The 25,427-nt window shown below is 43.2% G+C and overlaps 3 protein-coding genes and 1 long non-coding RNA gene across 4 annotated transcripts; 2 read left to right on the top strand and 2 right to left on the bottom strand.

The window, feature by feature from the left end:
• Positions 1-3,364: 3,364 nt before the first annotated feature.
• Positions 3,365-15,571, top strand: LOC114159567 (trypsin I-P1-like). The gene is made up of 6 exons (XM_028041536.1): positions 3,365-3,547; positions 7,059-7,079; positions 12,870-13,041; positions 13,317-13,585; positions 14,336-14,466; positions 14,547-15,571. Exons 1-6 carry the CDS (start codon positions 3,490-3,492, stop codon positions 14,808-14,810), a joined length of 915 nt encoding a protein of 304 aa, XP_027897337.1. The 5' UTR covers positions 3,365-3,489; the 3' UTR covers positions 14,811-15,571.
• LOC114159572 (uncharacterized) lies at positions 5,924-10,707 on the bottom strand. Its single transcript, XR_003598618.1, has 2 exons — positions 9,706-10,707; positions 5,924-7,101 (listed from the first exon to the last, which is right to left on the bottom strand). It is a non-coding gene; the product is annotated as an uncharacterized LOC114159572 (long non-coding RNA).
• A 2,100-nt stretch (positions 15,572-17,671) lies between the features above and the next one.
• Positions 17,672-22,686, top strand: jmjd8 (jumonji domain containing 8). Its single transcript, XM_028041540.1, has 9 exons — positions 17,672-17,823; positions 17,897-17,992; positions 20,575-20,623; positions 20,694-20,790; positions 20,860-20,928; positions 20,998-21,117; positions 21,457-21,524; positions 22,239-22,373; positions 22,455-22,686. The coding sequence occupies exons 1-9, from the start codon at positions 17,753-17,755 to the stop codon at positions 22,533-22,535; spliced, it is 786 nt and encodes a 261-aa protein (XP_027897341.1). The 5' UTR covers positions 17,672-17,752; the 3' UTR covers positions 22,536-22,686.
• A 65-nt stretch (positions 22,687-22,751) lies between these two features.
• LOC114159571 (trypsin-3-like) lies at positions 22,752-24,528 on the bottom strand. Its single transcript, XM_028041542.1, has 3 exons — positions 24,039-24,528; positions 23,687-23,884; positions 22,752-23,363 (listed from the first exon to the last, which is right to left on the bottom strand). The coding sequence occupies exons 1-3, from the start codon at positions 24,046-24,048 to the stop codon at positions 23,242-23,244; spliced, it is 330 nt and encodes a 109-aa protein (XP_027897343.1). The 5' UTR covers positions 24,049-24,528; the 3' UTR covers positions 22,752-23,241.
• Between the last annotated feature and the right edge of the window lie 899 nt (positions 24,529-25,427).

Genomic DNA, 25,427 nt, shown 5'->3' with positions numbered 1-25,427 from the left:
CGGGCGGATCTCATCCACCCCCGGGGCCTTGCCACCGAGGAGCTTTTTAACCACCTCGGCGACCTCGCCCCCAGAGATTGGAGAGCCCAACCCAGAGTCCCCAGGTTCCGCTTCCTCAGTGGAAGGCATGTTGGTGGGATTGAGGAGGTCTTCAAAGTACTCTGCCCACCGGCCCACAACATCCCGAGTAGAGGTCAGCAGCACACCATCCCCACTATAAACAGTGTTGGTGCTGCACCGCTTCCCCCCCCGAGACGCCGGATGGTGGACCAGAATCGCCTCGAAGCCGTACGGAAGTCTTTCTCCATGGCCTCTCCAAACTCCTCCCACGCCCGAGTTTTTGCCTCAGCAACCGCCCGAGCCGCATGCCGCTTCGCCCGCCGGTACCCATCAGCTGCTTCCGGAGTCCCACAGGCCAAAAAGGCCCGATAGGACTCCTTCTTCAGCCTGACGGCATCCCTCACCGAAGGTGTCCACCAACGGGTTCGAGGGTTGCCGCCGCGACAGACACCGACAACCTTGCGGCCACAGCTCCGATCGGCCGCCTCGACAATGGAGGCACGGAACACGGTCCACTCTGACTCAATGTCCCCTACCTCCCCCGGGACGTGTTCGAAGTTTTGCCGGAGATGGGAGTTAAAGCTCCGTCTCACAGGGGATTCCGCCAGACGTTCCCAGCAGACCCTCACAACACGTTTGGGCCTGCCAGGTCTGACCGGCTTCCTCCCCCACCACCGGAGCCAACTCACCACCAGGTAGTGGTCAGTGGACAGCTCCGCACCTCTCTTCACCCGAGTGTCCAAGACATATGGCCGCAGATCCGATGAAACGATGACAAAGTCGATCATCGAACTGCGGCCTAGGGTGTCCTGGTGCCAAGTGCACATATGGACACCCTTATGCTTGAACATGGTGTTCGTTATGGACAATCCATGGCGAACACAGAAGTCCAGCAACAGAACACCGCTCGAGTTCAGGTCGGGCGGGCCGTTCCTCCCAACCACGCCCCCCCAGGTCTCACTGTCGTTGCCCACGTGAGCTTTGAAGTCCCCCAGCAGAACAAGGGAGTCCCCAGGAGAAGCACTCTCCAGTACCCCCTCTAAGGACTCCAAAAAGGGTGGGTAATCTGAACTGCTGTTTGGCCCGTAAGCACAAACAACAATCAGGACCCGTCCCCCCACCCGTAGGTGGAGGGAGGCTACCTTCTCGTTCACCGGGGTAAACCCCAACGTACAGGCGCCGAGATGGGGAGCAACAAGTATGCCCACTCCTGCCCGACGTCTCTCTCCCTGGGCAACTCCAGAGTGGAAGTATGTCCAGCCCCTCTCAAGGAGACTGGTTCCAGAACCAGAGCCATGCGCCGAGGTGAGACCGACTATTTCTAGCCGGAACCTCTCGACCTCACGCACTAGCTCCGGCTCCTTCCCCACCAGAGAGGTGACATTCCACGTCCCAAGAGCCAGTTTCTGCAACCGAGGATCGGACCGCCAGGGTCCCCTCCCTTGGCTGCCACCCATCACACAGTGCACCCGACCCCTTTGGCCCCTCCCACGGGTGGTGGGCCCATGGGAGGGGGGGCCCATGTTTCCTCTTCGGGCTGAGCCCGGCCGGGCTCCATGGGTAAAAGCCCGGCCACCAGACGCTCGCCATCGTGCCCCCCTCCAGGCCTGGCTCCAGAGTGGGGCTCCGGTGACCCGCGTCCGGGCGAGGAAACACCAAGTCCAAGGTTTTCGTTCATCATTGGAGTCTTCGGGCTGCACTTTGTCTGGTCCCTCACCTAGGACCTGTCTGCCTTGGGTGACCCTACCAGGGGCATGAAGCCCCAGACAGCATAGCTCCTAGGATCATTGGGGCACTCAAACCCCTCCACCACGATAAGGTGGCAGCCCAAGGAGGAGTCATCATCATCAGTGGTCCCCAAACCCCCAATTGGTACCGGGCCGTGGAAGAATTAATTAAATACTTCCGTCTCGGCGCGCGACACCCCGTCCCCTCGGAAGTCTTGACCGGTCCGCGGTACTAAAGAGGTTGGGGACCACTGGTCATCATGACTGTTGATGGAGGGATCAGTCATGAACTGCAGTCTGATCAGTGATCAATGATCAGACCGATGACTGTCTGATCAACGAAGTAAAGGCAGACGGAGCAGAACTTCTGTCTCTCCTTCCTGTCCTCCACCTTCCCCAAAGGAGCTTCACATTCACTGATTTATTTATGGCTTCAGATGATGTCACAGCTTCAGATGATGTCACAGCTTCAGATGATGTCACAGCTTCAGATGATGTCACTGTGAGCTACCTTTAGACTCTAGATTGTTTGTGAACACAGCTGCACCTGGACTCACCTGGACTCACCTTTCCGCGATGACGTTCAGCTTCTGTTGGTCGGCAGCCTGAACTCTGAAACCCAGAAGCTCAGGTATCTGACCTTTGACCCGCAGCTCGATGCTCATGTGTGACGCCATCAGTGGCTTCAGAAAGCAGTGAGAAAATCTGTTGAGTTTTGATGATTTCAAGTTTTTTTCATTAAAACCATTTAATGTTAAATGTGTGTATAACTGGTGAGTCAGTGAAGAGTAATAATGAGGAACAACCAGCAGAACCATTTACAACCAGATCTACAGACCAGAAGCATCTGGATCACCTGGATCACCTGGATCACTGGATCTCTGGTTTCATTCACTTCAATCTAACTTGTAATTTTCTGCTGCATCTTTGTCTGCGTATAAAACCAGCAGGGGGCGCTGTATGCTCTGCATCTGCTTCCTGAACATTCTCTAATAAATCAAATAAAAATACATCAATGGATGAAATAAAAAAACAAACAAATAAATAAAAATGAATAAAATCAATCAATCAATCAATCAATCAATCAATCAAATGTTATTTGTATAGCACATTTCAGCAGCAGACATTTCAAAGTGCTTTACATCATTACAAACACAGAAACACAAAGTAACATAGAATCAAAGCATTAATTCAGGTTCCATCAATAAATTTGTAATTGATTACGTTTCAAATACAATCCTAAACAGGTGGGTTTTTAGTTGAGATTTAAAAGAAGTCAGTGTTTCAGCTGTTTTACAGTTTTCTGGAAGTTTGTTCCAAATTTGTGGTGCAGAGATGCTGAAAGCTGCTTCTCCTCGTTTGGTTCTGGTTCTGGGGATGCAGAGCAGAACCAGAACCAGAACCTGAGAGGTCTTATAATAATACATATAATAATATATAATACAATAATACATACAGTATATATGTATATAATAATACATTAAAGAAATAACATTTGCCAGTGTGGGAGCATTTTTATGTCTGGAGGCGTTTGTTGTGTTTGCAGTGAGGGTGTGTATGAGGGTGTGTGTGTGTCTGTGTGTCTCTGTGTGTCTGTGTGTGTGAGGGTGTGTGGTGTTGCTCCATCAGCAGTCGGGTCGGTTCAGAGCAGCATTTCTTCATCTTCTCCTTTTGAGAGCAGAAGCTCCAGAGTCTCTTCGTGATGAAGGTCGGGTCGTCTTCCTCCAGAGTCCTGCTGCTGCTGACCCTCTGGGCTGCAGGTGAGTCTCACCTTTGTGACGGTTCAGAGCAGAAACCTTTAAATCGCTCTTGTTCCTGCTGAGTTTCTGACATCATTCTGGATTTATCAGAACATTTAAACAGCAGCTGTTAAAAAATAACAAAATTAAGTTTGATGAATGATAATCTAAAAACTCAGCATTAAGTAGTTTGAATAAAGGTTAGTATAATTGTTCTATATTATATTATACTATATTATAGTATAACACTAAAACTTATGTTGGTATATTTTTTACTTCTGTCTCTCAGAAAGTATTAATCCTTAATAAATCTTGATCCAGGGACATTTTGACATGTAATCAATGTATCAGAATAAAAAGTTCAAATGTTTGCTTTGAGGTTTAAATGTTCCTGTTCGACATTTAGTAAAGTCAGAAAGGTTTTGGCTCCACCTTTTCTTTTACCTTTTTGCAAAAGCAGAGCTTCATGTTGGAGATTATTGGGTTTATATTCTTACATACAGATGGGAAACTTTTCCTGTCGCTTTTTTTATTATATCTTTGTTTGCTGTATTTGTAAAAGCATAATACGGTATGTCTAAAAATGTTACAGTTGTCTTGTGATGTAAATATGTTCATACAGTCCAGGTTCACTTTTTATCAGTGCGCTGCAAGACATGACAAGCGAACCTAAAAGTCTAATTATTATCACAATAAACTGTTAAAATGACCAAATCAACTTTAATATGCTGCATTCGCTAACCAGCTCATTTTAAACTCCTCAAATCAGAGATTCAGGAAGAATTTATCTGATGATGACAGAGTTTAAAAATTAACGACTTTAATGGATTTAAAAGCACGTTAAGCAAAAACCAAAAGTTTAATTTTCAAACTTGAACTCAGGATTATTCCAAGCAGGAATCCTTCAGCGTTCAAAGGTTAATCTGAAAATGAAGGTTGGCGTCAGACACTGAGGTCCCAGCAGTCAGAACCGGACCCACCGGACCCACCGGACCCAGGAGGGTTTCAGCTACCAGTGGAGCACAGTTAGCGGTTAGCCAGCCGGTTAGCGGTTAGCGGTTAGCCAGCCGGTTAGCGGTTAGCCAGCCAGTTTCCACTGCCGTTTGCTTAAAGCAGTTCAGAAACTAGAATTACTTTCTACATAACAACAGAGGACACTAACATATTGGAAGCAACAGGTGCAAGTAATTTAAATATAGGAAGTAGAAATAAAAACTAAATGCTTAATGTGGTTCAGTATTTGGCAGCGGTTTGCTAAAAGGACGCTTCCTCTATCATAACATTGATAACTGTTGTACTTTCTTTTCTACAAACCTTCACTCTTCACCGTGAGACAAACCGGCTAAAGAATTCGATTCGAGACGTTAGAAACACCTGGAAAATCTTCCACATTCACAAATAATCCTCCTTTTCTGTCATTCGCTGAGCCAGAGAGGAAATAACTAGTGAAACTAGGAGGGAGCAGTTTCAACCTCCGTCACACGGTGAGATGATCGCTGTCCTCTGAAGGCCAGCAGTTCTCTGTTCCCTGCTGCTGTTAGCATGTTGTTAGATCCTGAACACTGGGACCATCGAGTCCGAACTAGACAGAGGGAAACCATACCGATATCTTAACTGGGTTTGTTGCTTAAGAGCTGGAAGGTTGTTGGTGGCCCGTTTTAAGGAGCAAAGGTTAAAGGTTACGGGTGGGGATGATTCTTGGCATAGTTTGTGTCTTTCTCACACTGCTGATTCCGGGTCAGGAGGTTTGAACACCAACTGGTTTGTCCATTGTTCCTGGATCAGACGGGTTCAGGAGGAGTCGCACCGCAGGCCAGCGATGATCCGAACGGTTCCGGACTCGCCTTTAGATTCTTTTCCTGAAGTTGGCCATCACTGCTTCACTGTTTGTGTCTGAACCACTGGACCCACATGGACCCGGTTCTTCCCTAAGAGCCGCGGACCTGAGGCCTTTAGTGGCTCCAAAGACGCCACGGCCCCGACTCCGTGGTCAGGTCGGGTTGGATGCAGCAGGTGATGACCTGCAGTCAGACTGTTGACCTTTGGGTCACTGACAAGCGGCCGGGCCGAGCCGGGCCGACAGCGGCCCTTCCCTCTATTCAGCTCAGTGTTGATGATGTCAACGCCTTTCTAATAATAACATGTTTTAATCCTGAGGTGTGAAAGGCTGGAAAACTTTAATTGGTCCATTAGGGGGATTGTTCTGAACCTGAAAACCTCCAGGCTTTGTCCTTCTTGTGAACTTTGACCTTGTTGGCTCAGTAAAAAGAGAACAGAGCAAAGAAATAAAACAAAATGCTTCCCAAACACACAAACCCAAACTGGTCCCAGTTCTTCTGAGTCCAGTTTTTAAACTGTTGTTTCTTTACCAGGATTCCTCACAGATTATTATTAAAATAACTTTTTATATTATTTTATTTTCTGTCAGATAATGTGCAGGATGAGGAGAAGCAGCCAGTTGTCGTTATCATGCGATGTTGGACCTGAACATGTTTGAATTCTTCTCTGCGCTTCGTCTGCCGGTGACAGAGTGGATTCTGGGAAATCTTGATCCAAGATGGTTTAGATGCAAAAATACCTGAAACTCCAAACAATGAGTTAGAGTCAACAATAAACTTCTCAGAAAACAGAGTCTGCCTTCAAGCTGAAACCAGCCCAACCAGTTGAACCTTGTGATCCCCGCCCCACACCAACATGGACGCTTCCAGCTTCATTCAGCAGAGTCCAAACCTGAAAGTCGGGCATTTAAACAAGTCAGAGCGAAACTGAGGGCATTTAAACTCAAAGTTCCGATTTCCAAACTACATTAAAGCTTTGATTTTATTCAGGTATTCATTATTGCTCACAAGGATTTAAATTAAGGATCGTCTGTTCCCACATTTCTAATAATATGTTTTAATCTCGGGTCCCTGAATGAATTTCTAACAATTTAAGGTTCAAATGTAATCTTTTCTTCACCAAACTGTCATGTGATGCACAGAGACCAAAAAGCAACAAAAACCAGTTTGATAAAAAAAAAAAGTAAATTTAGAGAAAAACTCATTGAGGGAGTGAAAAGGGAGGAGACGAGCTCACCGGTTTCTGAGCAACGGGAAACAGGAGGAACCAGGACTGAAGAAAAACGTCATGAAACTCAAACATGAACAGAAATAAAACACAAAGGAACCGGCAAAGATCTGATGAAACAGAAAACCGGTTTTTATTTAGAGGAAATGAACACCAGTCGTTTCAACTGGAGCCCAGTAAAACAGCCTGAATGTTTCCAGTTCTTCCTTTTCGATTTACCTTTTATTCACTGAAATTAATAAATGACAGTCAAACCAACGAACGTTTTCATTTCTCTACTATCTAACATTAATCTAAATTATGCTGCATGTCGAGGCGCAGCTGACATCATCATCGCCTTTTCCTGTTTACCTGCAATTTAAATAAGTTGAATTCCTGCTCTGTTCTTGAAAATTCCCCGGCCGCGCCCGGAGGAAGAAGCCGTCGGGTCGGAACCGGAACTGATTATCTGCTTTCTCTCCCACAGGAAGCAACGCGCAGCTTAGTGGTGAGTCCTCGTCTCATTCCTTCTGAAATGTGAATTTGTTAGGGAAATAACACAGTGTTGTAGTTATTATGAAGAACTGAACTGAACAGTTCTTCTTATTATGAAGAACTGAACTGAACAGTTCTTCTTATTATGAAGAATTGAACTGAACAGTTCTTCTTATTATGAAGAACTGAACTGAACAGTTCTTATTATTATGAAAAACTGAACTGAACTGTTCTTCTTGTTATGAAGAATTGAACTGAACAGTTCTTCTTATAAAGAACTGAACTGAACAGTTCTTCTTATTATGAAGAACTGAACTGAACAGTTCTTCTTATTATGAAGAACTGAACTGAACTGTTCTTATTATTATGAAGAATTGAACTGAACAGTTCTTCTTATAAAGAACTGAACTGAACAGTTCTTCTTATTATGAAGAACTGTACTGAACAGTTCTGATTATTATGAAAAACTGAACTGAACAGTTCTTCTTATTATGAAGAATTGAACTGAACAGTTCTTCTTATTATGAAGAACTGAACTGAACAGTTCTTCTTATTATGAAGAACTGAACTGAACAGTTCTTATTATTATGAAAAACTGAACTGAACAGTTCTTATTATTATGAAGAACTGAACTGAACAGTTCTTCTTATTATGAAAAACTGAACTGAACTGTTCTTATTATTATGAAAAACTGAACTGAACAGTTCTTATTATTACGAAGAATTGAACTGAACAGTTCTTCTTATTATGAAGAATTGAACTGAACAGTTCTTCTTATTATGAAAAACTGAACTGAACAGTTCTTCTTATTATGAAAAACTGAACTGAACTGTTCTTCTTATTACGAAGAACTGAACTGAACAGTTCTTCTTATGAAGAACTGAACAGAACAGTTCTTATTATTATGAAGAATTGAACTGAACAGTTCTTATTATTATGAAGAATTTAACTGAACAGTTCTTCTTATTATGAAAAACTGAACTGAACTGTTCTTATTACGAAGAACTGAACTGAACAGTTCTTCTTATAAAGAACTGAACTGAACAGTTCTTCTTATTATGAAGAACTGAAATGAACAGTTCTTCTTGTTATGAAGAACTGAACTGAACAGTTCTTCTTATTATGAAGAACTGAACTGAACAGTTCTTATTCTTATGAAGAACTGAACTGAACAGTTCTTATTCTTATGAAGAACTGAACTGAACAGTTCTTATTATGAAGAACTGAACTGAACAGTTCTTATTATGAAGAACTGAACAGTTCTTCTTATTATGAAGAACGGAACTGAACAGTTCTTCTTATTATGAAGAACTGAAATGAACAGTTCTTATGAAGAACGGAACTGATCAGTTCTTATTATGAAGAACTGAAATGAACAGTTCTTCTTGTTATGAAGAACTGAACTGATCAGTTCTTCTTATTATGAAAAACTGAACTGAACAGTTCTTCTTATTATGAAAAACTGAACTGAACTGTTCTTATTACGAAGAACTGAACTGAACAGTTCTTATTATTATGAAGAACTGAACTGAACAGTTCTTATTATGAAGAACTGAAATAAACAGTTCTGATTATTATGAAAAACTGAACTGAACAGTTCTTCTTATTATGAAGAATTGAACTGAACAGTTCTTATTATTATGAAGAACTGAACTGAACAGTTCTTATTATGAAGAACTGAAATAAACAGTTCTTCTTATTATGAAAAACTGAACTGAACAGTTCTTCTTATTATGAAAAACTGAACTGAACTGTTCTTCTTATTATGAAGAATTGAACTGAACAGTTCTTATTATTATGAAGAACTGAACTGAACAGTTCTTATTATGAAGAACTGAAATAAACAGTTCTTCTTATTATGAAGAACTGAAATGAACAGTTCTTCTTATTATGAAAAACTGAACTGAACAGTTCTTCTTATTATGAAGAATTGAACTGAACAGTTCTTATTATTATGAAGAACTGAACTGAACAGTTCTTATTATGAAGAACTGAAATAAACAGTACTTCTTATGAAGAACTGAACTGATCAGTTCTTCTTATTATGAAGAACTGAAATGAACAGTTCTTCTTATTATGAAGAACTGAAATGAACAGTTCTTCTTATTATGAAAAACTGAACTGAACAGTTCTTCTTATGAAGAACTGAAAATCTTCTGAAACAAGAATCCAGATTCCACTTCAAGTCCTGCCTGGTTCCGAATGAAAACCATCGGACCAGAAAAACATGAGCCAAAATCTATTGGACCATCAATTGATGCTACCTCGTTAGACGGTTAGTTTGGGGGAAAAACTGCAAAGTTCTTTGCGTTCTGCTGGTTTGCTGCCATGATTCTAACACACCTGAGCAGCTCTGCGCAGCAGCAGCAGATGTAAACCTGGTGTTCTGACAATCTGTGCTACCTTGTCAGATTTTCCTACAGTAGCACGAATAGATGGCTAGGTCTATCTGTCTGTGCTACCCGTCTAAAACTGCTACTGTCATGTTTACAAACTACAGCAGGTTGATGGTGTTAAATATATCAGATTATTGGAGTAACTAAAGTGGAAGCTTAGCAGTTATGGTTAGCTTAGCATCAGAACAATTTCTATCCATGACGAAACCACAAGAAGATCACTTCCTTCATCTGAATATCTACCTGTTTAAAATGAAAAGCTGGAGATGTTTGCACTAATCCTTTTATCCTACCTGTTGAAACTATTTGAAATACAGAGATTTGTAAGAATAAAACCGGATCAGGGGAAGCAGGTTTTTATTGGAATTAAATGAAAGACTAATACAGATCAGTGATTCTTTGATCCGTTTCATAGCTTCTGTTATTAGCAGCAGCCACAATGATGGGATATGATTAATATATCTCATCATCACTTAACTTTTTATTAAGTTTTAGCAAAGTTTAATAAAAAAAAGAGTACAATTAAACTAAAATGTTTTAAAGTATATGGACAAAAAAGCTACAAAACAACATATTTTATCCTGATTAACAATAACTTGTTTACTGTAACCACTTTGCAGACGGCAAACTAAAACCATTTATAGATAAATTTATAAGCTGCTGTCATGTAAAGTAAAAACATGAAGTAATTCAGCAGCTTAATGAAAGCCTGGAATAAAAGAAATGAAATAATACTTACTGTAATCTGCGATGAAATAAAACACGAGACAAATCTTCCACAGGAAGGATAAGAAATCTGCTGAGTCAGCAGAAGGTGATGTTCGTGTCATCACCACCAGGTAGCACAGATCGATGGGCAGCACAGATAGTTAGAACAGCTGGTCAGGGATGAGTGGTATGAGAGCAGCTGCAACAGAGACTGGATGTAGAAATAAATCGGGTAGAAGTTAGAAAAATGAGTGGCGAAAAAGAGGAATGAAGCAAATTAACGAGATGAAAAACTTTAATCAGGACTGGAGGAATGGCTGAAAGGTAAGGACAGGAGAGGATGAGGATGAGGAGGATGGAGAGGAAGACCTGCAGAGGATTTCGGTTCATTAGTTCAGCAGAACTGGAGATCTCCAGTTTAAAATCAGCTACTGATAGGCCTGTCACTATAGCAAATTTTGCTGAACGATTAATTGTCTCAAAAATTATTGCGATAAACGATAATATTGTTTGAAGACCTTTTTACACTGATTTAATGGAAATGATGTAATAATGATGTGATTTTCTGCCACAGATAGATACACTTTATTTTCAAAAGAATATTTAACACTGGAGCTGATAAACAAAATAAACAAAACAACCAAAAACAAAAACAAAATGGATTCTCAGTTTCCATTAATAAAAAACTTTACTTGATAAAAACTAAACAACATAAAGCCAAAGTGTAAATAAATACTGCATTCAACCAAAAGATCATGAAGTCTGTATATTATGTTGCCCTTCAGTAATAATTAGATTTAAATAGAGAAGATGGGCACATCGACCACCTGATGCAATAGTTCACACTACATGATTTTTTGCTCCTATTTTTCCCCTTATGACAATCTTAAAACGTTGGTCTTTCTAAGATTGTGTGGTGTGTTTCGGTAGATCGTCGTTGCTGCTCTGATCCAAATCAGGCTTTTTTCCCGACTGAGATCTTAACGCAGCCTGTTGAATGTGACAGGTAGCCAATCAGAAAGCTCGGATTCTCCTCCTGCTTTCTGAGGGTAAATTACAGAGGGGAATCCCAAACAGCTGAAACGGCGCAACCGGAAGTCCAGCGGACATTGGAGATGATACTGGAAACAACATTAATGTTTATTCAACATGCAAAGATTATAGAAATGACAAGAGGAGGAGTTGGAGCTAAATTGCTACTGCAGTTGATAAACCCAGTAACTTTTCAGCTGTTCGTTAACGTGACGTAAACAGGTTATAATGATTTTCATTCAGTCAGGACTTTACGCTGACACTAGCCACATGCATTGCAGGTAGACTGTAGTAAAGCATTGATTAATGCCTGGTTTTAAAATTAGTTCACTGAACTTGTAGCCATTATTTTGTGCCCATTGTTGGACACCACACGGCAGGACCGAACCCGATCGAACCGTTATACCTAGGATTTCTGTCGGCTAATGTTTGGTCTGTCAGGTTTTCAAAATGGGCGACAATCGGCCGACAGCTCTAAGATCGTGTTGTGTGCGCTGGGCTTTACACTAAGGAAATGAGGTCAGAGGTCAGTGGAGAGCACCGGAGTTGAGCCTTTTTTCATTCGGTGTCATTAACAGAAAGAGAAAAAGGCCGGAAGAGACGATAATGCTGATAATTGAAATGAAGTCGGAAGTTTTAATTTATCTAAGATTAATTGATTTATCGTTTATCGTGACAGGCCTAGTTACTGACATTTTATTTATTATTCCAGGGGTGGAAACACTACTGCTACTGCTAATGCTAATGCTAATGGTTGCAGCTCAAATTCTCAGCTTAGCATGTTAGCGTTCTTGCTAACTTTGAAATGCCCATAAAAAATTCCAGAAACTTCTGAAACTCATTTCCTTGGCTGCTTTGTAAACTTTCAGCTGAGAAAAGTTCAACATGTGAAGTTTTGCTTAACGACTGTTAAGAATTTCTCAGGTAATTAGCCGTTTATGTCCATGCTCTTATTTTGAAGTTCCATTTCCTCTCCTCATTTTGAGCAAGTGGCAAAAATCCAACGAATAGAAAAATCATCTTGAACAAACGACAGGGCAGCTAACAATACCCTGCTGAGTAACGCTGACCAACTCACAGCCATGGTTTATCAGTATTTATCATTTCTTAATAAAAAATAATGGAGTTTTAATTGTTCTTCATTCATTTATAAATGTCAGTTTCAAACGAAATATTTATTTCCAAATGTAGAGATGTAAATGTAGTTAGCTACATTTGGCTATTTGGTTTGAGCTTAGAGCTAAATATAGACTAAATGTTCAGATATCAAACTAAATATTAAGTTTGAAGCTGAGACATTTATAATTCAATAAATACCACATATAAACGTATTTATATATAAATCATAAAATATGAGCCCCTGTCTCTTCATGTTATAACAGGCTAACTAACCCAGAGAAAACCGTTTCTAAACTGACCGGCTAAACCTGAGTTAGCAAAATCCAACGACTAAAAGTCTGAAACGAACAATCACTTCCTGGAGGCCAAGCCCTGCAGGAAGTGGCGTAGAGTAATTTGACCTTGACCTTGGAGGTGAAATGACACTTTGAGTCATTAGCTGCTGCTTTAGCATTAGCTTCAGCTAACTACTGAGTTGGTGTTGCTGGACGTTTAGGTGAGAGCAGCTAATGTTTCCGGTGACCTGATGCTCTGATGTGTCTCTGCAGTTTGCGGCGCCGCGCCGCTCAACACGAGGAGCGACACGCGGATCGTGGGCGGCCAAGAGGCGGCGGCCGGGGCGTGGCCGTGGCAGGCCCAGCTGGTCATCCAGGGGGGGCTGTGTGGAGGGTCCCTCATCAACAGCCAGTGGGTTCTCTCTGCCGCGCACTGCTTTAAGAGGTGAGTTCTGTTCATGTGACATCACTTCCTGTTCAGCACCAGGGACAGCTGCTGAACAGGAAGTGAACAATTTTTAATTGAAAATTGTTGGACATACAGAAACACAGATTTACAGACAAAGAACCAGGCAGCCTGCAGACGGGCAGCAGGCTCCGAATCCTGAACTAGTTTTCTTGTTGGGAATATTTGAGTCATAAATGAGAAGTTCTTGGAGGAAGTATCCAGCGTTGGGTTCAGAGTTCGCCCATAAACAAAGTGTCGCCTGTTTCTTTCAGCACCAGCACGTCGGGCGTGACCGTTTACCTCGGCCTTCAGAGTCTGACGTCCTCCGCTAACGTGGTGTCCCGCAGCGCGGCGCAGATCATTGTCCATCCGGACTACAACTCCAACACAAACGACAACGACGTGGCCCTGGTGCAGCTGTTCTCCGCCGTCACCTTCACCAACTACGTCCGGCCTGTCTGCCTGGCCGCCGACGGCAGCGTCTTCCCGTCCGGACTGGACTGCTGGGTCACCGGCTGGGGGACCCTCAGCTACGGCGGCGGTAAGATTCACTTCCTGTCGCTTCGCTGAAGGCAACGATGATGCGTAGGAGCAGCCAGGCCCCCTCTGGGGGTCCTGCACGGTTCCGCTCTCTCCCCGGTTCAACACACCCAGGTCAGATGGTCGTTAGCAGGCCTCTGCTGAACTTTGACCTCATAGAGGAAGTTCTGCCACCGGGGAGAGAAGTGATGCCCTGCTTTGGGGCATTAAGGTCTGAGCAGAGAAACAACAAACGGCTAACCGGGCCAGGAGCCAGCAGAGAGGAAACGTACAGCATCTAAACTCACCTGCACAAAGTCAGGGGTCAGAGCGATGCATGTGACAGAGGTCAGGGGTCAGAGGTCAATGTACTGCATGATTTATTCTCTCACATCAGTTGCTTCTGTCAGTAACAGATTTTATTCTTTAAAAAAATCTAAAATAAAAACTGAAAATTTATAACAGCTAAAAGTCGCGGACGGAGAGAACTGTTACAGGAAGTTACGGCCACCGAAACAGGAAGTGGTCTACTACGGCCATTGAAACTCTAGAACTTTTTCACAGTGGAGTGAACAACCCGTCTTTTGTTCTGCTTTAGCGTCACATCTCAGGTGGGATCCTGTTTACCTGTGCAGGTGTTTCCAGGCGTTTCCAGGTGTTTCCAGGCGGCCCGTCTGCGGCTCAGCCTGTTCTCCGATGTTTCCTCGGATAGCAGCGATTCCTGAATCGGTAAAACTTTGATCATTGATTGGTCCGTTGTCTCCCCCTGCAGACATTTCTCAGACACTGCAGGAAGTGGACGTTCCCATTGTGTCCAACAGCCAGTGCAGCGCCTCCTACAGCACGTTAACAAACAACATGCTGTGTGCCGGTCTGACCAATGGAGGGAAGGACTCCTGCCAGGTGAGTCACCTGTTCCTCCCTCTAAGGGGTTAAAGGTCACGCTGGAAGTTTTCTGACCTGAGGCCGTTCCTGTGGTGCAGGGAGACTCCGGTGGACCTCTGGTCACCAAAAACGGGACGGTGTGGGTCCAGGCCGGCGTGGTGAGCTATGGGAACGGCTGCGCCCAGCCCGGCTATCCCGGAGTTTACGCCCGAATTTCCAACTACCAGACCTGGATCAACAGCCAGGTGAGCGGCGAGCAGCCGGGATACATCAGCTTCCAGGGCGCCGCCGCCGCCGCTCGCCCGCTGGCCGCGTCGCTGCTGGCCGTCCCCACACTCAGCCTCGCTCTGCTCCTGTCCTGAGGTCCAGAACCGGAGATGTGACTGCTGATTATTAACAAAACTGCTATAAACAGAAACAATTCCTTATTTATAGAAGATTCTTAACATTGGGACTCATTAATGTCATAAAAATCACCAAAAATTTGTTTAAAATGTAGGGGACTTATTTTGATTTTCATCAAATAAAATGAATCCAAAGTTTTCATCAAAACTTTAAAACCCCAATATGATCTTTAAATAATTAATTTTAATATTTTGTATTTGCAGAGGGTTATGGTGACCTTCACCATATCAAAGTATTCATAATAAGGTTTTAAATATATTTAAAAACAATAAGAAACTTTCTTCTCCCTGATCATCAGAACTGAGATTAAAATTAAAGACAGAAAAATTAGATTTTATTACATTTTTACGGTGTGCATGATAATAAAGTGTCACATTTAAATGTTATTTTCTGCTTCTTGGCTCCAAACTCAGCAGGATTCAGTCAGAAAAAGGTTTAAAGGTTTTGCTGTTAAATGTTTTGCACAAATTTTACATGATGTAACTGATGAAGTTTTTAGTTTCTGATTATTTTTGTTTGTGTTGGAATTGTTTTTGTTTTTAGACCTTTACTGTGATTTATTATTAAATGAAGAAATTTTCATGTTTGTGTCTTGATAAAAAATACTCAGGGATCAGCTTTTCTCTGCTACTATATGAAGTAAATCAATCAAATACATCTAAATATTTTTCTGTTGGACTTTCCGGGTGCCAAGTTCGTAATAAAGGAAACAAATTGTTTTTGTGTTTGGATCGTTTATATACCCTTTTTGTTCTGTGCGTGTTGCCGTATTCCCCTCCATGGGAACTGTCCAGGTGTTCGGGTTAGGGCCCCTTACCTGTCCAAGATGTCTGGCGTTTGGCTGAAATGGAGCAGTTCTGCCACCTGCTGGTGGGAACCGCTCCCTGCATCGGGGCTGTACGATGATGTCCAGAAATGAGGAGAAACGTTTTTGGTTTTTATTCTGCTCTACAAACTTCCAGGTCGATCCGTTCCCAGGTCAGAATCAAATCAAAAGTTTACATCAGATTAAAGGAACCGGATCAGAGCGGCTTGTCTCCAACAGACTTCTGGTCCAGAACCAGAACCAGCCAGAGGATGTGGTTCTCCTCCTCTCCCCGTTTTTCTTAAAAAACTAAAACGACTAAACCTTCATCCCAGATGATCTCTGAAAAAAATCCCTTATATCTAATTTACATTTATTCCTATCTAATTGTCTAATTAAGAAAGGGTGACCATATTTTCATTTGGGAAAACCAGGACACCTTGGAGTGGATCTCTGTTCCCATGCATAGAGATGTCTGTGGTAATCCTACAATAACATGATATTTACAGTTGGTTTATTAAAAATGCTTTTCAGTAAAAGTCAACAGCAATAACTCCAATAACAAATGATAATTTTATTCAAAATGTATTTATTAAAAAATGCTTAACAATTCCTGTAATGAATGAAAGAAATAATGTCTCATCTAAACATCCCTCACTTAACAATAAAAGTTAACAATAACTCTCAACTCCCAATAACACATGATACTCAGCCTCAGTAATGAACGAAATAATGTCTGTTCTGTAGGCTATTGGAAAAAATTAATTAACAAATGAGCTAATTAACAAAAAATACCTCTTGTGTAGCAAAAATAACTCAAAATGTACCAAAAACGAACAAACATATCAATAGACTATCTTTACTTTCCTGTTTAATCCTCGTCTTCCTCTTCATCCGGTTTGTCTTCCTCTTCATCCGGTTTGTCTTCCTCTTCATCCGGGTTTTCTTCCTCTTCATCCGGTTTGTCTTCCTCTTCATCCGGTTTGTCTTCCTCTTCATCCGGTTTGTCTTCCTCTTCATCCGGTTTGTCTTCCTCTTCATCCGGTTTGTCTTCCTCTTCATCCGGTTTGTCTTCCTCTTCATCCGGGTTTTCTTCCTTGTCCTTGTTTGCCCATTTATATTTTGCTGTAGAGCTGATCTTTGTCAGCAGTTTCTTTTTCAACAATGAACTCGTGCAGTCCATAGATCGATAACTGTTGTGATGTTTCACTGTGTGGAATGACCCTGCAGCCTGCGCTGCATTCACTGCATCCTCGTTCCCTGGTTTGACAAAGTACTGTGTGATCGAGCTAGCACTACTCTCACCTCGGACAGCTGTTTTGGGTTTCTCGGTGTCCAGGTGACTTTTCAGATCCCTTGTACCTCCATTGGACACCGAGACATATGTGCCTGCTTTGCACACTGTGCACAAAGCCTCCCATTTGTCTCGACCCGGTCTGAAAGCGGGAAACTCTTGTAAATCGTCGGTAAACATACATTTGCGCTTTGGCATGTTGTTGGCTACTGCCAGCCACGCTATCTATCTTCTGATTAAGAGCAGGGCTGCCCGCACTGACTCGGCTCAGGGATTACGTCACACGCAGCGCCGTGCGCAGTGCCCTAGTGCCTGTAAATTTAATGGTCCAATGAAGGTAATTTAAAAAACAGGACATTTCCTCACTTCCTAAAAAAAACCCGGGACGCCCGGGACAGGACGTGAAATACGGACATGTCCCGGGAAATACGGACGTTTGGTCACCCTAAATTAAGACCTCTCTTTCATGAATATACCTATTACATTCTAAAAATATATGTTGTACTGTTTCTAATTTTTACAACAATTACAACAGCCATTATTATGTTTATTAATTATAGTACTATTTAATAATACCTATACCTCTAATCTATATTACTAAAAATATTTTTAATCCCAGCCGGAAGTTCGTTCAGAGTTCAGTTTATGAGCTCGTAAAGCCCAGTTACCCTGGAACTGAGGAGTTCTGTTTTTTTCATGGTGTCCGTGAATGCGCCATGGGTCGAATTTATTTGACGCTTTGTGATTGGCTGCCAACCCGGAAGTGCATTAGCCGCGGCTAGCTGCCGGTTAGGAGCTGGATGGGGTTCGGAGCGGTCCAGTTTGTGGCTGCGTGGCTGGTCTGGACCGCGGGAGCGGAGGACGGAGGATGGTGGGTCCATGGAACCGGGACGCCGGGCTCGGTTCGGGTCGACTCGCTAATAACGGCCCGCTGTATTGCGCAGGTCCCAGCCGGAAGGTTCCGGCCTGGAGGATGAAGGCGGCTGCTCCATCGAGGTTCTGGACGGGTCGGAACTTTCGCGGCAGCAGTTCCTGGAGAGGTAACCGAACCGAACCGAATCGAGAGGAACTGACCAATTAATTAATTAAAAATAAATCTTGGATTGAATAAAACTGGGAAAATATATTTAAAAGTTAAAAATAAACAACAAAAATTACAAGTAAATTTGAAAAAAAGATTAATAAAAAAAGAACTAATTTATTTTAAAATAATATAATGTAGTGTTGTTTATTCTCTTAATAAAGGTTAAATTTTTCAGGACATTAAAGCAATAAACAGACAGACTAATACAGATCAGTGACTCTTTCTGCATTGGGTCTGTTAGCAGCAGCAGCCACAATGATGGGATATGATTAATATACACTAATATTACACGGCTATTACACATAGTGTCGCTACCAACGTCTATTTAGCAAAGTTTAATAAAATTAAACTAAAATATTTTAAAGTATAGGGACAAAATAGCCATAAAACAACTTATTTTATCCAGATTAACAATAACTTGTTTAAAGTAACAACTTTGCAGACGGCAAACTAAAGCTATAAATATATTTACAAGCTGCTGTAAAGTACTGTAAACTAAAAACATGAAGTAATACAGCAGCTTAATAAAAACCAAATATACACCATGTTCCAAATTATTATGATATTTTCTCATATTTTCCTAAATGTTCAATGCAAATGATGGTCAGTATAATTTTCAAGTCATGAACTATTACAGTATAAATCTAATTTTACTGAACAAAGCTCCTTATGAGAACAGGATTTTGTTCAAAAATAAAAAACTCAAAATGCTAAATGTTCCAAATTATTATGCACAGCAGATTTTCTAAACATTTTATGGATTATAAAGCATTAAGTGTTCACATATAGTAAAATCAAAATCTATTTCAATCAGAACCATCTTAACAGACCCAGTTCCATGTTAACTCTCTGATATGTAAAAGGTGTGCTGTGGTGGCGCAGCGGGTTAGTACGCCCCACATTTGGAGGCCTTAGACCCGCGGACGTCGCGGGTTCAACTCCCGGTCCCGACGACCTTTGCCACATGTCCTCCTTCAAAAATGGCGAATTCTTGCTGTAACTGCGAAATAATTTCCCTGCTGGGATGAATAAAGTAATTATTTATCTTTATCACAGCACAATTCTGGATCCATTGAGTTTGTGGAAAGTTTCTGCTGAATTTCTCTGCAGGATGTCAGAAAACCTTCCCAGTTCATATCAACCAGCAGGGTTGATATGATTCAGATCTTCTGCTTGAGAAAACTCCAAAGGTTCTCAGTAGGGTAGAGGTCAGAGGTCAGAGGAGGATGGTGACCACACCATGAGTTTCTGCCCTTTATGCCCATAGCAGCCAATGACACAGTGGTTTTCCTGGCAGCATCAGATGGTGGATTGTCATGATGAAGATGATTTTGTTACCGAAGGTTCAGCTCTTCTTTTAGAACCATGACAGAAAATGATCAGTCAGAAAGTCCAGATACTTTGCTGAGGTCATTTTCACACCTTAATGGACTCTGAAGGGGCCGACCAGCTCTCTCTCTCTCTCCCCATGATTCGGCCCACAGCATGACTCCACCACCTCCTTGCTGATGTCACAGCCCTGTTGGGATGTGGTGGCCGTCCACCACCGATCCACTACTGTGTCCATCTGGACCATCCAGGGTTGCACAGCAGTCATCAGTGAACAAGTCTGTTTGAAAATTAATCTTCATGTCCGGCTGGGCCCACTGGGACCGGTTCTGCTTGTGAGCTCTGGTTAGGGGCCCAATAGTAGGTTCCTGCACCACAAGCCTCTGGAGGATCCTCCACCTTGAGGTTCCAGCAGCTTCTAATAACTGTTTGCTGCTTTAAGGACATTTTAACAGCTGATTTCTGAATCTGATGAATGTGTCGAACAGAAACTTTCCTCATTCTGTTTTTATCTGTAAAACCATCTTTGTTCTGAATCAGCCACAAATCTCTTCACAGTACCATAACGCTTCAGTTTTCATTAAATATCTCGTGTTTTCATATCTTGTCATACGGCACTACACTATCTGATGATTTTCATCAGCAGAGATTCTTTCTCTTTCCATGTTGCTTGAAACCTGTGGCCTGTTAAATAATGTGGAACATCCTTCTGAAGTAGATTTCCTTTCATTGACCAGACAAACTAATCAACCAGCTCTCTGAAATAATTATAGTGATTCAAAGAGCCCTGACACACAATAGCATCTATAAATTTAATAGCACAACAAAAAACTTTATCTTTATGACTCTTGAATCCAATTTAATAATTTGGAACATGGTGTAAAATAAATGAAATAAAACCTGAGACAAAACTTCCACAGGTAGGATAAGAAACCTGCTGAGTCAGCAGAACGTGACGTAGCATCAACGTTAGCATCACAACCAGGTAGCACGGATCGATGGGCAGCACAGATAGTTAGAACAGCTGACCCGTAACACTGAGGTCCAGATCTGGTTCCGATGCTTCATTAGAACCTTAATGCTAGCTGCTAACTGAGCAGTTTGGGTTTAGTCTTCAGCAGAACCGAGCCGACCAGGTAGATCCAGAGCTGGTTCTGTTAAAGTCTCCAGAACCTGGAGTCCAAATTGATCCACCGGTTCTGTTTGCAGGTTTGCCTTCAGCCGACCCGTCATCATCAGAGGCGTGACCGACAACACGGTACCGAGGGGGTGATGATGATGATGATGATGATGAAGATCTATTTTTTTATCTGGCGTTTCGTCTCCAGCGGTTCCGGGTTCTGTGCTCCAGGTCCGGTTTGCTGCAGCGGTACGGTTCCCTGACCGTCAGGCTGAGTACGGCCAACACCCACTCCTACAGGAAAGGTCAGAACCGGGTCAGAACCAGGCCAACCTCTGACCTCTGACCCCGGCTAACTCTCTCTCTCCCGTCAGTGGACGTCGCCTTCCAGGACTACGTGGATCGACTGCTGAGGCCGCAGGACGCCGCCGCACTGGGCAGCGGTGAGTCGGACCCGCCTGGTTCTGACCCGGTACCAGACCCGGTTCTGACCCGGTTCCTATCCTCTGCAGAGACGCTGTACTTCTTTGGAGACAACAACCTGACAGAGTGGCAGAACCTTCTGGACCGGTACCGGGCGCCGCCGTACTTCCTGCCGGGCCGCAGCGCCGCCTACAGCTTCGGCATCGCCGGTCAGTGGGAGGGGACCGAACTGGACCTGCTACGGGCCACAAACGGCCCACAAACCGCCCTTTGGACTCATCAGTCCATAACAAACGGTCCAAATCATCCTGGATCCGTCAGAACCATCGTCTCCTCTCCAGAACCTCCGGGGTTCTGTCCAATCTGCTGGATCAGAACCACTGGTCCATTACTGACAGCAGAACTGGATCAGAACCTTTAGTCTGAATCCGTTTTAATAAACGAGCAGTTTATGTTTTTATGCATTTTGTTCATTTATTGTATTTTAGTTTCTGATCCAGAGGTTCTGATGAAGTTCTGATCAGATGCACTTCCTGTTTGGCCCTCAGGTCCGGGAACCGGAGTCCCGTTCCACTGGCACGGACCGGGATTCTCTGAGGTCATCTATGGAAGGAAGGTAACAGAGCCGGTTCTGGTTCTGACTGGGTTCCGGTTCGTCTCCTGAACCAGGCTCAGAAGTAGAACCTGCCAGGCTGAGACACAGGAAGAACCTCTCAGGTTCTACTGGGCAGCACCATATCTAGTCCAAAACGTTAGCATGAATATGCTAACGTTAGCATGCTAATGTTCATGCTAACACTGAAATATTCTGTCAGAATCAGAAAATGAACCAAACAGTGGAAACTTCTGGGGCCAAGAATCACTGCATTAGCCATTAGCTTTAGCTGAAGCTAACTCTTCGTGTTGCTGTGTTAATGCTAAGCAGTGAAATCTTTTATCTCAGTGAGCAACCGACACGTGATGATTCTGTTCACCAGGTCTGAAAAAATATTAGCTGCTGTTAGCATTAGCACACTAGTATGAGGTGTTAGCATGCTCATTAGTATTATGCTAGCATTAGCATGTTAACACAACATAGTAGTATTAGACCAATGCTAACCCATATTGTTAGCATTAAAGCTAAGTAAACCGATTTATTGCTGTTCATCTCAGTCTTGGTTAATGTTGCCATGGCAACCAGTCTTCATTTTAACTGGAAACCAGGAGCTGTTCTGTGAAAATCTACAAAATTCATGACAACGATGACGCAGCGACATTTCACTTATCGTTTGATAAACATTTTCTGGACCTGATCAAATAAAGTCCCGTTGTCGTTCCCTCGGCACCGCAGCACTGGTTCCTCTACCCGCCGGACCGGGAGCCTCGTTTCCACCCGAACCGCACCACCCTGTCCTGGCTGACCGACATCTACCCTGACCTGCCGGAGGCCGAGGCGCCGCTGGAGTGCACGGTCCGACCCGGAGAGGTCAGCCGGCCTCGGTTCATCCAAAAGTTTTCCTTCGGGGTTTTTCCGTCGGTGCTAACCGATCCCTCTCTGGTCCGTCAGGTTCTGTATTTCCCGGACCGCTGGTGGCACGCCACCCTCAACTTGGACACCACTGTCTTCATCTCCACCTTCCTGGGCTGAGTGCCGGCAGGAAGGAAAACTTGGCAGGAACCGGATTCAGGATTTACTCCAGGGATTCAAACTTGTCCTGGAGGATTTATGCTTTTAAAAATCTAATTAATGTTTCAATTTAAAACCAGAAAATGGAATTAAAGAAAACTTCAGAAGATCACTGTGATTTTTTTTTTTCCATTTCTGGAGAACAGGAAGTTAGAAAAAAAAACTGAAAAAGTGAAACACTGTTTACTGATTTTAGATTTTACTCAAATAAATACAAGAGCTTTTCTTGGATGAATCAGATTATTTACAGTGCATTTTACACAAAGTTTAAATGAATCTGGTCATGAATCACCTGCAGCCGTTTTCAGCCAGACGCCCAGCAGGAGGCTCAACACGAGGGCCGCGGACCCCCAGTGGGTCGCAGACACGCCGGACGCCTGGTAGAATGTGATGTAACCGGGTTGGTCCCGATGGGCCTGGCTGTCGATCCACGCCCGGTACCAGAAAACCCGGCTGTAGACTCCAGGGAACCGGGCCGAACCGCTGAGCTAAGCTAGCCACACCGGCCTGAACTCAGCGGCTAGCGCTGAGCGCCACCAAGGCTCAGCGCTAGCCGCACACGGGTCAGACAGGTCACCGACGCTCCAGACGAGTCTGTCTCCAGCAGCAGAGTGAACCGGACCCCAGAGGAGAACAGAACCAGACTTGCGTCACAGAATCCTTTATCTCATAAGTCCGGCCCAGCGCAGATCATGTTGGGCGTGACGCAGCCGTACGTGGCGTTGCACTCGATGTTTGACATGATGGGAAGCTCGACTTCCTGCAGCGTCTCAGGAGACAGAAAATAAGCTGGAAGAGAAACGATCAGATCAGTCCTGAAGCGCAGCAGCGCCTCCTGGTGGCAACAGAGGGCAGGAAGCGTCAACAACCACACTGAGCCAATCAGAGGCGCTGATGGGGAAGGAAATATGACCAAATATGTACTTGCTTTGAGTGCAATGGCAGAGTAGGAACAGTTACCTGATTGGTCGCACTGATGGCCAGGCTAACGGTTCATTCAGGCTAAATGCAACTAAAGTCAGGAGATCAAAGGTCACCAAGAACCAAAGGTCAATAATGGATCAAAGGTCACCAGGTTCACCGCTTGGACTCGGAGCAGCGGCCATGTTTACCGTCGCTTAGGCTCCGCCCCCAGCCGCTGAGCCAGACTTTCAGTCCATCGTGGAAGAAGCTACGTTCAGCCGCCAGGCTGACCAGCCTGATCACAGCTGCAGCAGGACCAGGTCGCCATCTTTGGTTCTGTCCTCGCAGCTCCGGTGTTTGACGAGCAGCAGCGCCGAGCGTTTCTGCTCCTGAGGGTCTGGTTTCTGCTGTGGAGGGAGGAAACTTTCATGTTCAGTAAAATCTATTATCCATTTATGTTCTCTGAAGCTAGCTCGTTCCCGTTGCTAAAGCTAGCAGCATGCGCTTCCTTTCGGCTAGTCTTAGCAGACATTTTCCCTTGAAATACGTCTGGCTACTCACTCAAACACATCCTGGATCACCGATGAGGTCCACAGACGAACCAACCAGCAGTCCACGTCCACGGCAGGACTAACAGATCCACATGACGCAGGTCAGAGGTCACACGCTGCGCCATCTCGCAGCGAATCCGGAAACGAGGAAATAATCTATGATGATCGCCATCATCGTTTCCTCTGGGCTGAATTATAAGAATAATGTCAAATAAATTGTGTTTCCTGTTAATAAACCGATTAAACAGAAATATGAGATGAAAAAGAACTGCTCATGCGCACCAAGCAGGGCACATCTCAGTGCCAAGTAATTTTTTGTTTGAAGGAAATAAAGTTTAAACTTTTAGGAGGTGGACATTTTTATAGAGATGAGAATATCTCTAATAGACTGGAGAAAATCATCAGGAAAGCTGGCTCTGTACTGGGACTAAGGCTGGAGTCCCTGGAAACTGTGGTGGAGAGGAGGACACTGAAGAAGGTTCTGTCTATTATGGACAATAAACAGCAGCCTCTCCACCACATAGTGGACAGACAGCGGAGCACCTTCTCACATAGGCTGCTCCAGCTCCGCTGTCGTAGGGACAGATACAGGAAATCCTTCCTGCCACATACCATCTCACTGTACAATAAAAGCTAAATCATTGTTCTGCACTAATCAGTCCAATTTTGCAACTGCACTGTGGCACACTGCTGTACATATATTTACATATACATACTGTATCTGCATTTTGAATCTTTGCAAGGACTGCTCTAAGCTGCTTTTATATTGACAGCATGTTATATTTTATTTTTATTTTGTCTACAATTGCTACTCAGTGGTTGTGTGTCTTGTCTCTATGCTGTAACTGCGGAATAATTTCCCTGCTGGGATGAATAAAGTTATTCTCTTCTATTCTATTCTATATTATTAAACATATTGTTAAAAAATGATTTTTCATCACTGCCTTTTCTGTCAACTGTTTTATTGTATCTATTGCAACAAACTTCATATTTTAGTTTTACATCAGCTGAAATAATACAGCTGATATAATTGCTGAGGTAGAAAAACTACCTTAGTAAATTAAATGACTTTTTAGACTCCTGTTCTTCCAACCCAGAAAAGGAATCAGACCAGAGGATCTTCGACCCGGTCAGGAGTATCTAGTTTATATCCTTTGGATCAACATTATTACATCTTTGCTCCTTTCCTTGGTTTCTTATTTTGTTTGCATTTCTTTTTATTTCATGTAAAGCACTTTGAATTGCCTTGTTACTGAAAATGTGCTACAGAAATAAAATTACTTTACACAATAATGAATTGAATAAAATATTGATATAATGATATGCAAGAGTAAGGACTCGTTTTATTTTACGGCATAGTATGAGCCTTTGAAAATATAAAGGCGTATATAAATACCCA

This window comes from Xiphophorus couchianus, chromosome 16 (genome assembly GCF_001444195.1).
Source record: "Xiphophorus couchianus chromosome 16, X_couchianus-1.0, whole genome shotgun sequence".
Taxonomy (NCBI): domain Eukaryota; kingdom Metazoa; phylum Chordata; class Actinopteri; order Cyprinodontiformes; family Poeciliidae; genus Xiphophorus; species Xiphophorus couchianus.
Note: the sequence above shows the minus strand (reverse complement) of the source record. Positions and strands in the feature narration are given on the sequence as shown.